The 13,708-nt window shown below is 37.8% G+C and overlaps 1 protein-coding gene across 3 annotated transcripts in view; it reads right to left on the minus strand.

Annotated features, from left to right (window-relative positions):
* Nucleotides 1–13,708, minus strand: part of CNTN4 (contactin 4) — a 1,023,537-nt gene that overhangs the window by 148,991 nt on the left and 860,838 nt on the right. For all 3 annotated transcript variants that reach the window (XM_025272522.3, XM_025272516.3, XM_025272517.3), the window contains one exon: nucleotides 9,087–9,237. In XM_025272522.3, the coding sequence (XP_025128307.2) occupies nucleotides 9,087–9,237 (151 nt within the window). The remainder of the gene's footprint in view (nucleotides 1–9,086; nucleotides 9,238–13,708) is intronic.

Below are 13,708 nucleotides of genomic sequence, written 5' to 3' on the forward strand. Positions count from 1 at the left end.
TAATTGCTCCCCAGGGCAGAATTCCTAATAACAGAGCTATATGGCTCTGCAGCAACTGTAAGAGATATCCTGAGGGCGGGTTTCTCATTAAGAGCACATATATAGACACTCTGCCTCCAGAAGAGAAACAGAATGCCTGAAGCAATAAACTTTCTTTTCCACGCAAGGATTCGATCAACCTTCTGGGCAAATACCTGCCATTCCATGTGCTCTGCCTCCCAGGTTGCCAGTATCTTTAGACTAGAGTTTCACAACTCATATACAATGTAGAGTTTTGCTGCCCTGTGCTTAGAGTTTCTTCCACATATTACATGAATTTCAACTCTTCCAAAGACTTCTGGGAAGAGAGGCAAATTAGTAGGGCCATGATCTAATTCCACTGTGGCAGAAGACTGTGGGGTCTTTAGTCAAGACACAGGAATTTTATTCCTCTTTGGTATGAACAGTCTCACAGAATGTTAGACTCGACCTGATTATACTGTGGGCCTAAACATGTGTTCAGCCTGGGAAGAAATGCCTAAGAATATGGACGATTGTACCATTTCACTGTGTCTCTGAAACATGTCCACAGTGGCCTCAAAGTGCTCCCCTGAGGTGATGTTAAGGTTCCTCAATGCAGTGGTCATCTTTGAGCCATTATTTTGTCATCTCTTGGAAGCAGCAAGCACTTGCTCCTTCTTGAACCTTTCTGCTCCCTTGGTTTCTGTTTCCTAGGTTCTCCCACATCTCTTAATCCCCCTCCCAGTGTGCTCTGCTTCCACCCACTTTTTGCATGTGGCCATTCCTCAAGGTTCCTTTCTTTGATTCACAGGTGTTCTCATTCTACACAACTCTCTGGGTGTGCTTATCCACTCCACAGCTTCTTGTCAACTGGTGACATCTGGGTCTCTGTCTTTACTCTCCTGAACTCAGACCCACATTTCCTGTTGGACATTCATTCACTGAACACTTAGTCTGTACCAGGCACCATCCTAGGTACTAGCATTACAGAAAGGGACAAAACACAAAGGACCCCTGGTAACCACGAAGTAACCTCAAAGTAGAAGAGGAGGGTGAAGTGATCTGATGTGAGGACTCTAATGGACTGGACTTGCTTTGCTAGCTCCAATGATGGAGGAGGGGGCTATGAGCCAAGGAATGCAGGTGATTTCTAAAAGCCAGACACTGATTCTCCCCTAGAACCTCCAGAAGGAATGCATTACTTAAGGATATAATAAGACTATTTATTTCTTTATCAATACTATTTTGATTCCAAATGGCAGATTTAATTTTGGCTTTCAGAAAGACATTAAAAGAAATGTGTTATTTTAATGCAAGGAGAATAATTTCTGACTTATGATCTCCAGGGCTATAAAATACTAACTTTTTATTGTTTAAGACACACACACAGACACACAGACACACACACACACACTTACCAGTCTCTGTCTTCATGGAATTTACATTACGATTAAATGGAAAGTGGGGAAGACAGATAATGGAAAAAAGGCAAGCATGCAGCATGTTAGAAGGTAGTAAGATGCACGATACTGGATGCTTGGGGCTGGTGCACTGGGACGACCCAGAGGGATGGAATGGGGAGGGAGGAGGGAGGAGGGTTCAGGATGGGGAACACATGTATACCTGTGGCAGATTCATTTTGATATTTGGCAAATCTAATACAGTTATGTAAAGTTTAAAAATAAAATAAAATTAAAAAAAAAAAAAAAAAAAGAAGGTAGTAAGAACTATGAAAATTGTAAAGCATGAGAAGAGGATGGTGGTGGTGTTTACAATTTGAAATAGGTTTGAGGGAAAAATCTTTGCTGAGAAAGTGACATTGAATTGGAATTCCAATCTGAATGTGACATCACCACTTGAAGGCACCTCAGATTTCACATGTTAATACTCATTTCTTTATCTTCTCCTCTCAAACTCAGTTTTCTCTTCTCAGTACTGTGGTCAATAGCTCTGCCATCTACCAGTGCTCAAGTTAGCATCTTAGGAGTCACTTTCTTTTTTCCTTCCTTCTTTTAAAAATATTTCTGCTTAATAAGTCATTTAAGTTAAAAAAAAAAATCTGTCTTCCCTCCTATACTATCAGGAGAGACACTGAAGTCCTTTTGGTTTTCATTTTAGCATACTGCCTGAAACTGGTCTCTCTGTGTTCCTAATCTTGTTCTACTCTGATTCTTTCTCCATGTTGCAAGCAGAACAACCCTTCTGCAGCATGCATATGACGGTGCACTCTCTTCCATAAAATCCTTCTATTTTCTCTGGAAGTTCAAGCCTAAACCCTACAGACATCGAATTCAAGGCTTCCACAATCTATTGTTGGCCTACAAATCCAATGATCCTTCTAAATATATCATCTATGATTGAAAAACACATTGTTATTTTGCTACTGGGCCCGTGAACTAATCTAAGAGCATCTTGAGGGCTGGGTTTATGTCTCCTCCTTCTCTCTCTCAGTGCCAGGCAAAGGGCTCAACATATGGTAAGCACCAAATGAATGCTTTGTTCATTGATCGAAATCTATGTCGGCTCGGCTAGTTTGGCAAAATAGTCCTGCTGTTGTTCTGAAACCATGCCTGTGAGATGCAGGCTGTAAGTTTCAGATTCTTTCTGGAAACATTCAGTGGTATATCTATACTTAATTATTATCCATTAGCTTGACATAATGTATTAGCCTAACATTTAAAAGGAAAGAGAGACATTCTTAAACATGAGTAAGAATAAGAAGTCTTTATTTACACATGGCTAACTAAAGTAACATTTCACTAATTTCTTCAGCTTCAATGAGAAATAAAATATTTTCTCTAAGTGAATTTTCCAGACAACTAGATTTACCCCTTTAAGCACTAAGTTAATTGTTTAAAATAATCATTGGGAAGGAGTGGTTTTTCTATGATGTACACTTGTTTGCCTTACTAATCTAAGCTAACTGAAGATGTTTTTTCCTCTTTAGGGACACAGTGTAATAATAATCATCAATCTTTGCTACAGAGTTCAAGATACTTATTCCCTTATTAATATTGTTTTAATTCTGAATGGCAGATTTAATTCTGGCTTTCAGAAAGACATTGAAAGAAACGTTTAAGACAGTAAGAGGATGTCAAATAACATGATACGAAGAACATCAAGATTTGGACTTGGAAAATAATTGAAAGACGACTTGAGAATAGCATGTCAGTATATAAAGGAAGAGGCATGGTGGAAGAGAATTAGATTTTTTCTTAATATAACTTCAGAAAGCAAAGCAAGAAACAATGAATGGAAATTACAAGGATACTGGTTATGAGGAAATACTCTAAAAATTAGTCAGGTCCTCATGTTAGACATAACCAGGGATGGTGAAGGTCCACCCATTGTGGGGTTCCCTGTCTGGGAATGGAAGCTGAGCTCCATGACTAGGGTAGGAATTGGACACTGTTGCCTGTCCACTTACTCTTCTTCTGGTTGTAGGACCCTATGCTTCTTTGGGGAAACCCCTGTTCCATTCTCAGTCCTCAAGGTCTTAGGTGGAGCTTCCCCAAGTGCCTCTTAGGATGGCATATGATCATGTCCTTCTGATCAGTGCATCACATCCCCTTGAATGTTACTGGTTCAGGGAAGATCACTGACCAAGGCAGGTTTATCCCATGCCATAAACATCTATTCTGCAGTTGTGAGAAGTTAGAAAAGAGGCAAAGCATGGTGCTACCAGTGGCTATCCTACCAACAGGAGAGGAGAGCCCATCAGAAAATGGAGCCAAAGTAGAGGAAGACACCAGTGAGAGAGGAAGCCAGCCACCCAGTCCCACCATCACTGTGTGAGCTCCTGAACCCAGGCACATCTCGAGTCCCAGCCTGGCCCTGGTCTTCTCAAATGTGGAGCCAGTGAACTCCTTTTGCTCCTGAAGCCAGTTCTGAGTTAGGTTTCTGTCACTTGCAACCAGAAGAGTCCATGTGAGTTGGTTTCATGTCTCCTTATGATTCTAGGAGCCTAGGTTTTTATTAATGATTCTGTCATTTCTGAATTCTGATGTTTTTGTTTGTAATAGATCAATCTCATCTGCCTCAAATGCATTCTGTCCAGAAACAGTAAACAAAATTATCAACCTTTTTCAGTTACATGGCTTAATTGCTCAACAAATCCAAATAATTCCTGTTTGGTGGTGAGTAGAGGCCTCTCCTGAAAACTAATGTACTTCAGTCTTTGTGACAAACCATCTCTGTTTTAAATGCCTGATATTGCCTTTACTCTGATAGCTGGATAAATATACAAGAAAACAAAAAATATATATTTATGCTTATGGATATACTGCCTACACAATAACAAAGTTATAAAAATTAAAGATTAAATCTTTCATTTAGATGATTGGTTTAATATATATAAGGCCAGTGTAAATATGATTTAAATCCCTAAAGCCTTTAAAAACCAAAATAAGCACATACAAAAGTATTTTAAAAATTGTTCACATGTTAACATTTAACTAGTATTTCTGAATCCATACCCATTGAGGTAACTATAACACCACAATTTGAATAAGATCAAAATGTAAACATTTAAAAAATGTTTCTTCTTATACTTTTATTGTAAACTCATTTGCAGGCAGCTGATTAGCTAAATTTAAAATTAAAAATCACTTAAGTAGTGTTTGGCCAAGTCAAACCATAAGCTCTAGGGAGAATGTTAATAAAAAGTGGTGCTTGATCATAAATTTTGTTTCACTGAAACTTGGTTTATAGCATTATTCCATAATTGAGATTAATCATCTCTTACTCAAATGTTAAAGGCCATCATTCAAAAGTCTACAAATAACAAATGTTGGAGAGGGTGTGGAGAAAAGGCAGCCCGCCTACACTGTTGGTGGGAATGTAAATTGGGGCAGCCTCTACAGAAAACGGTATGGAGGGTCCTCAAAAAAAAAAAAAAAGACTTATTGTATGTTCCAGCAATTCAACCCTTGGGCATATACCCAGACAAAACTGTAATTCAGAAAGATACACGCACCCCTATGTTCACTAGTAGCGCTACTTCCAACAGCCAGGAAAGGGAAACGACCTGTGTTCATTGACAGAAGAATGGAAAAAGAAGACGTGCTATAGGAACTTCCCTGGTGATTCAGTGGTGAAGACTTTACATTCCCAATGCAGGGAGCCCAGATTCAATCCCTGGCCAGCTAACTAGATCACATATGCTGCAACCAAGAGTTAGCATGCCGCAACTAAAAAGAATGTGCACACCACAAGAAGATCGAAGATCCCACCGGCCACAACTAAGACCCAGCTCAGCCAAATAAATAAATAAAATACTTCTTTAAAAAAAGATGTGGTACACACATACACACAATGGAATATTACTCAACCATCAAAAAGAATGAAACAATGCCATTTGCAGCAATATGGATGAACCTAGAGATTATCATACTAAGTGAAGTAAGTCAGAAAGAGAAAGACAAATAAAACATGGTATCATTTATATGTAGAATCTAAAATCTGATACATCGACATATCTGTGAAATAAAAACAAACTCACAGAGAACACACTTATAGTTGCTAAGAAGGAGAGTGGGCAGGCGAGGGAGGGAATGGGGGTGTGGGATTAGCAGAGATAAACTATTATATATAGGATGGATAAAACACAAAGTCCTACTGCATAGCACAGGGAATTATATTCTGTGATAAACCATAATATCCTGTGATAAGCCTTAATGGAAGAGAATATGAAAAAGAGTATGTATAACTAAATCACTTTGCTATACAGAAGAAATAAACGCAACCCTGTAAAACAAGGGAAAGGCTACTTACTTAAACATTCTTGCCTGGACAATCCCATAGACAGAGGAGCTTGGTGGGCTACAGTCCATGGGGTCACAAAGAGTTGGATATGACTGAGTGACTAAGCATGTTATGTTATATTGTAAACCACCTATACTTCAATAAAATTTTTAAAAGATCATTCAAGTGTTAATGGCTTGCCTTTTGATTCTTAGGATTCCACATCTCAAAAGAGAATTACAAGTCTGTATATTGGAAGCTACTACTCAACACTGTACATAGTCAACAAGTTTTTCCTTTTGTGTTGTTCTAGCAATGTCAGTCCTTTTCTAAAATAGGAATTCTAAACTTTTCACTTATGAACCCTATATATGATTGCTTTTCTTCATTTATCCACTTACTTATGTTTCTCTTTTATCAAAAAGACAGAGGAAAATGGCAGAATTTCTTCTCTGTCAACAAGGAAATATAAGTAATATCTTTCTTATTTTTTTACCCTTTTCAGAAATTACAGGAAGTTCAGTTGAGTTTATCTTTCTCGTATTCCAGCAGCCCATGAAGTAAACTTGGTCCATGGATGTGTGGCTTATACTGTTCTAACATTAAATTTTTTAAAATAATAGTTACTGACATTTAATACTTAAGATAGCTCAACTTAAATTCCATGTTTCTAGTTTCCCTTGAAAAATGAGAAGGTGGAGAGGCACTGGACCTGTATTTCCATCTGGTGGCAATAATATGCTAGAGTTGAGTGGCAAGTGTCTCCCAAGGATGGGACACACACTGAAGTCCCTACATTCACCTTTAAATTATACCTGGCCAGGGACTTCCCTGGTGGTTTAGTGGCTAAAACTCCAAGCTCCCAATTCAGGGGGCCTGGGTTTGATCCCTGGTCAGGGAACTAGATCCCACTCGCCACAACTAAGAATTTGCATGCTTCAACTGAAAGATCCCGCATGAGGCAACAAGATCAAAGATCCCGTGTGCTCCAACTAAGACCGGTGCAGCCAAATAAATTAAGTAAAAAAGAAATACATGCGTTGTTAAAAAAATTAAAAATAAATTACACCTGGTCAGCTTTTGAATTCATTTTCATGATGAAAATCAATCTGTTGAAAATGTATCTGTTTAATACACTGTGAGAGAGGTGGAACTGAGAAAGAGAACAGTGAGGACACAGCACCTATGGGGATAAAAAGTGCTCACACTGACAGTTTGGGTCATGCCTGGTGATGGTGGAGGTGGAGGTGATAAAGACCAGGACCTGAGTAATGATGGGGAGTTTCCTTGCTTTAAAGATACCTGTAGTGCCATAGCAATGTTGAGGCTATATCTGAACCCTATCAATCAAGTTAGAAGAAAAAAATTAAAAGTTGGAGAGAGATAAGCTTTGTGGTAAGTCAAATGGTAGAAGTCAAATTCACTTATTAAAAGTAATTCTTGGTATATCATTTTCCCAAAATTAATTTAAACAACCTGTATCAATGATCAAATTATAGTCATGTTGAGCGATCATTAATACTGCTCAAAACGTTAGGGTGTCCTTTTTCTTCTAGGCACACAGAAAGACTGAATTTCCCTGTTGGGCTGAATTTGGGAAGAGCCAAGTGACTTCTTTTGCCCACCAAAACATAAGCAAAAAGAAGTGCTTCACTTCACATGTTTACCACCCTCTTTTCCGTCTTCCCTGGTGGCTCAGAGGATAAAGCATCTGCTTGCAATGCAGGAGACCTGGGTTCGATCCCTGGGTTGGGAAGATCCCCTGGAGAAGGAAATGGCAACCCACTCCAGTATTCTTGCCTGGAGAATCCCATGGACCAAGGAGCCTGGTGGGCTAGTCCACGGGGCCGCAAAGGGTTGGACACGACTGAGCGACTTCACTTTCTTTCTTTCTTTCCATCTGCAATTTAAATGTTCCAGAGAGTGCTATTCTACCAGCTTAGGCTTTAGAGAGCAGCAAAGCCCCCAGCAGACCTCTGGTGGGCATGCAGTGTGGATGAGAAATTTCCTTTTGTTTTAAGACACTGTAGGTTGCTTGTGAAAGCAGCAAATTTTATTAGCCTCTCCAGGATTGATCTTACATGTTATTCAAACCGCACTCATTCATATATCTATTTTTCATATTATTTTAAAATATTTTTCTTCATATTAATGTTATATTAAAACTTTAAAAATGTAGCCTTAATCTAATAATGTACATGGTACATAAAATAAGAAACTGTGCTCTCAAGTTCCAACTTTGGCTCCAGATTTGAATGTCAGGTCAGTAATCAGTAAACTATACCACTTTCTTGATATAACAGAAATCAGAAAGAAACACATATTATGCATTTACTATGTATGAATACACCCTCTATAAACCATATCGGGTTTGCAAAAATCATTAATAAGGACAACATCATCAGTGTGATGATCTACTTTGCATATGTAAATCCAAAGGTGTACAGGTGTTAAAGTTGATACGCACACATTTTTACAGGCTTCCCCATGACATCTTTGAGTACTTGACCTTTAGCATCAATTAAAATCATTATGTATACAGCTGGTAAATGTTATCTTATGCATGACAGACTCATGCACAATTACCATTTTCCAACAGATCTGAGTAGATTACAGAAAGGGGTGGGAGATATTTTATAGACAGCCAAAAAAAGGTCTTAAGAGATACCTGCCATTTGTCACAATATGACCTAAACCCCCAAACAACCCATATAATTACACTGGATAAAAGAACATGCATTATAAACATAATTCATGTATAATAGGAAACACACATTTGAAGAGTTTCGATATCAGAAAGAAAAAAAAAACTTTTCAAAAATAAGTTTGAAATAGAGTTCTTAAAAAGACATGATTAAAATAATAAAAGCCATGTTATTTGAAAATGAGTTCTGGAATTAAATATGGTTTCACAAAAAGGGAGAGACTAACAAGAGACATACTAGACACTGCCAAATATTTGAGGGGTTGCCATAGCAGAGAAGAGCTGGAATTACTTGTTTATGGGGGAAAAAAATGAGGTATTAATAGAATGGAGAAAGATGGGCAAACCTACAAATAAATTTTAAGCTAAAATTAAAAAAGGTATTTCCAGTTGCACATCTTTGGGCAACTCCAACAGCCTTCAACATGTGGGATCATGTGGTCTACCTGTGCAAGAAAGGCTTTCTAGAATCTTAATATCAAGACCTGCTAATTTACCACTCTTTCCCAAAGCTTCAGCTCTTTGATTAACATTTAGTTCATGAAGAGCAGATCATAAATTCTTCCCTCTTGGACTGTTAACAACAGACCTATAAATTATTATGGGTTAACCACATACTTAAAATATTTCAAGATAATACCTTTCATTTTCTTTTAATACGTCCCTTCCTTTCTTCCAGGTGTAGACTGGTTTCGGAGAAGCCTTTGGCTTACACTCAATGACAACTTCACCTCCCACTTTGACAAGAGTTACCCTTTTTAAGAGGGTTCTTGAAAAATCTGGACCTACAGCTGGAAGAGAATACAGAGAATGAAATAATTATTATGGAAGAAAAAATCCACTAGATCATTCTTTAAAGTTTTTCTTTCTGTAATGCACTTATTACATCAAAGGGAGGAAGTTGCATTTTTCTGAAGTACAGGAGTAATACTGGAAGTTTTGATGGATTTATGAAAAGTTGAGCTGTAGTTTGTATACAGTAAAATGTACCCATTGAAAGTGTACAGCTTGATGAATTTGGTAAACTCCAACATGAAGATCAAAATATACGCTATGCTAAAACTATACATAGTGAGGGATTCTTTATGAAAACTACTCTATGTTCAGATGAAGAAAAATTTTTAAGTTTTACAGTAGCAAAAGTGAAAGATGAAACAAAAGCCCATAAGGCCCTTTTCTGATTGTGTGGGTGAAAGCACCCCTTCCTTGACTGTTACTGCCTTTGTTCTCTCTCACAGCACTCTGAGCAGGTCTCCGTAAGAGGATGTGCTGAAATAAGAGTATGTGCTGAAATGTCGAAGCATCACCCTCTGTGAGCTCCTCCTTAAAAATAATGACTTAGATCAGCTTTCCACTATCACTGCCTAATTCAATGCCTGGTTCTTGCAGGATAAAATGTGACTTGCTCTTGGAAAACTCTATTCCATGCTTGCTACCAATATTCTAAAAAAATCATTCATGTTGACACCAAATATGTAGTTACATGGAAATAACATTAAATAATTTCCTTCTTAAAACAAAAGATATTCCTCTATATCCTTAAAGAAATATAAAAGAAACCTTTCTGAAAATTTTCCATTTCCTTCTGCATTAATTGCACTAATGTTTTAGGATCTGTTGTGAGCTGTTATCATATTAAAAAATCCCTGACTTACTGTAGCTTGACTTGATGGAATTTACAATTTCATACCATGTTGAATGTGAAATTTAAATACAAATACTAGCCATAAACTACTTAGAAGAGTACAGGGAATGAGTATGTATGTATGTGGGTGGGGAGGATGGGGATCGACTTTTTTAAAATGCACACAAACTATATGTTAGTGATTAAAAAATAAAAGGTTTCAGCAGAAGCAAGTTAAACCTTCATTAAGTGCTTCTGTTATGAAAATATTTTCAGTGTACAGAAAGAAAGAAAGATGGGAAGGTTACTTTTTAATGGGGTGTTGTACACATGGGGCTGGCTTTACTCAGTGAAGGTTAAATTAAATAAATGAATCTAGTAGGCAACTGATACTTCAATCCATTGCCTTGGATTCATGAGGGAAGTCTATAATTCAAAGAGTAATTCCATAATGATAAATGCAATTAATAAAGAGACTGCAAGTACAAATGCTTGTGCTTATAATGAGATAAATGCATTCCCTGTATGATCTGAAAAATTACATAATGAAAATTATAGGGTTCTGAGAAATATAAGGTCAGGACAGACCTACTCGATATTTATGTAACAGGAATACTAACAAAAACAATAATCATTCTAGTAAATATGTCAGCATGATTAAAAAGATAGCTGAAATTCCTAATAGATAAACACTACAAAAAACAAACAAACAAAACAAAACAGGACTTCAGTGTGTGTATATATATATGAACACAGCTTGGTGAAACAAGGAAGCCAGGAAAGCAAAGAGCTGAGAATGGTAAACTATAAAACAAGTACAAAGAGCAGAAAGGCTCAGGAGAGCCACACTCTTAAACATAGTCATGTTGAAACATGGCCAAAACTGAGTCAAGAGGAAGAATATGGGCTAAATGAGACACAGTCAGTATGCTATCTGCCTTGACTAACCTTGTGTTGACCTGAGTTAGTGGGCTTTGTTCTTGGTTGCTGGAACTAGTGAAATACATGGACAAAGCAAGCATCTGTTATACTGATCTCATTTCTCCATTCACCACTCCCACACATGCTAATTTTCAACACACAAAGGTTCTTACAGCAGAATAGACTCACTCCCATCTTCTGGAAACACCTGAACTGACACAGTAATGTGGAAAAAAAACAAGTCTCTAGAAGCCTTTTTTTAAAAAGGGTATTGTGTGAAATAGAGTTACAAATCTGTTAACATATAAAAATTTCATCTTAAAACTGTATCTTTCTACACACATATATTTTTATCACTTTAGGCAGACATTTTTCATCTGTTCAGGAGGAATTCTGCAACTGCATTTGAAATGAGTTTACATAAATCAAACCGTGCACAACACATGGGTGTATTTGTCAAAAAACTATATATTGCTTTTACAGGCTTTGAAATAGCATGATATCGGCCACACAGAAGGCAGAAAATGCACATTCCACTTTCCAAAGCATTTGTGCTATAGTATGTATGTGCCTATTATCTTTTGGATATCCTAGAGATAAGACTGCCTTTGAATGTCTTTCACTAACAAAAAAAAAGGAAATATAAATGTATGTCTGTTCTCCTTGTTTATTCACCTTGCTTAAATTTACTTCTAGTTTTATTTAACTCTACAAATCTATCAGTTGCCACTATAAGCTGCAGTGTTTTCACAGGAAAATTGTCAGACCTTCGTCTGTTTTACTTGACCCATCAAAGGATTTCTTAATATTCCACCGTTTTGTGGCCATCTTTTACACCTGAGATGCCCTCAAGCTTGTGGGATGACGCTTTCTGTGTCTGCCCCCTATATTTATTCTGATTCCCAACCTTCAGCTCAGGAGAGGCTTGAAGGCAAAGCAAAAGGAGGGTGTTTAATTTGATATTCACAGAGAATCAGATTTTTAAGAGTTATTGATAAGGTCCTATTAGGGCATTGTTAGAATCCAGCCTTTGTTGGCACTGGAAAAAATTAGTGCACATTCAAGGTGAAACTTCAGTGGGTTCCTAATGGTTCAGAAAAGATAAAACCAATTGTCAAATTGCCCACTTGGGCCTGAGAGTAGTGCCAATTCTGGGAGCTCCTCATTTGCTAAATCTAATGCACTCTGAGGACACGTTTCTTAACAGGAACTACTAGGGGGCACTGCACTCCCAGTGTTGGAATAAGTCACACTACAGGACCTCGTCCCTGTGGGCAATGCGACTTTTTATTATTTTTCAATGATCTTTAACATATTAATATTACATTACGTAGGAGAAGCATCCGGCTGAGAGAAACCTTCTAGGCAATTCTCCACTGTTTGCTTTCACTTAATTAAATGACTCTTGGTCACATGTCAAGGGTATTTTAAGTGGCCAACAGAACCCTTGAAAACTGAGGTTGTGCCCTAGGATCATTTCTCAGGAGAGTTGGTGAGAATGATAACTGTTTAACGGAATGTGCAGTAGCAGTCCCACCTGGGAAATAGATGGGTGTGATGTTTTACTCTGTTATTAAAGGAAAGGATAATTACTTGTGCCTGGTCTATAAATCTGCAGAAACACCACTGGGATCACTGCCAGTTGACAGGGACTATTAAGGCTGACCCTTTCAGAAGTTCAGAATTTCATATTATTTTAACCTTTTTCTATTATCTTTAACTATTACCTCATCATCCCATAGAAAATAAAGCTCGAGTAAATGCATTCATTCAAGTATGGCCACCCCTAAGGAGATAATACTGGTATCAGAAATTAAAACCCCAAACTTCGCCTGCCTTGCTGGGTAGGTAGCTAGAAGACTGGCTACAGTGGAGATAGTCTTCTCTCTAGGTCCATCATTTCAGAATGGCTGATGCAAAATCAGTCTCTCTGATTGGGGATGACATTCAAAAGGAAACACCCAACAATCTCTGAAGTCAGAGTTTTCTATTCTAGGATTACCATAATGTGCTTCTTCTAAGACTCTAATAGTCACTCCTACTGGCTTTGGTCTAATTTGCTGAATGTCCTGTTCCCCCCAGGCTCCTCCTATCATGGTTGCTCTTGTTTATGGGCTTCTGCTCTTTGGGGAAAGTTATTATTAAACCAAACTAATAATATTTACTGTCACAAGGTTTAAGATTAAATAAAATACCTGTATTGTACACAAAGCACTTCAATATTTTTCCAGAGTAAATTCTTTCTACCTACTCTTCTCCTCTGCTATTTCCACTATTTCCATTTTTTGTGTGTGTGTTAGTTGCTCAGTTGTGCCCAACTCCCTGTGACCCATGGACCAGGCTCCTCTGTCCATGGGGTTCTCCAGGCAACAATACTGGAGTGGGTGCCATACCCGTCTCCAGGGGATCTTCCTGACCGAGGGATCAAACCTAGGTCTCCCACATTGCAGGCAGATTCAAAGGAGCTACCTGGACATTTTAGAGAATTTTAAGCTGAAAAGAAATAGTTTTGTTTGAAAACAAAAAATCCTTTTTATTTTGAAATAATTACAGATTCACAAGAAGTTGCAAAGATAATTCAGAGAGGTCCAGGGTATCTTTCACTCAGTTTCCCCAGTGGTTACTTTTTTTTTTTTTTAAGTAATTGGAGGATAATTGCTTTACAATGTTGTGTTGGTTTCTGCCATACAACGTGAATCTGCCATAAGTATACGTGT

The sequence above is a fragment of the Bubalus bubalis genome, chromosome 21 (genome assembly GCF_019923935.1).
Source record: "Bubalus bubalis isolate 160015118507 breed Murrah chromosome 21, NDDB_SH_1, whole genome shotgun sequence".
In the NCBI taxonomy this organism is placed as follows: domain Eukaryota; kingdom Metazoa; phylum Chordata; class Mammalia; order Artiodactyla; family Bovidae; genus Bubalus; species Bubalus bubalis.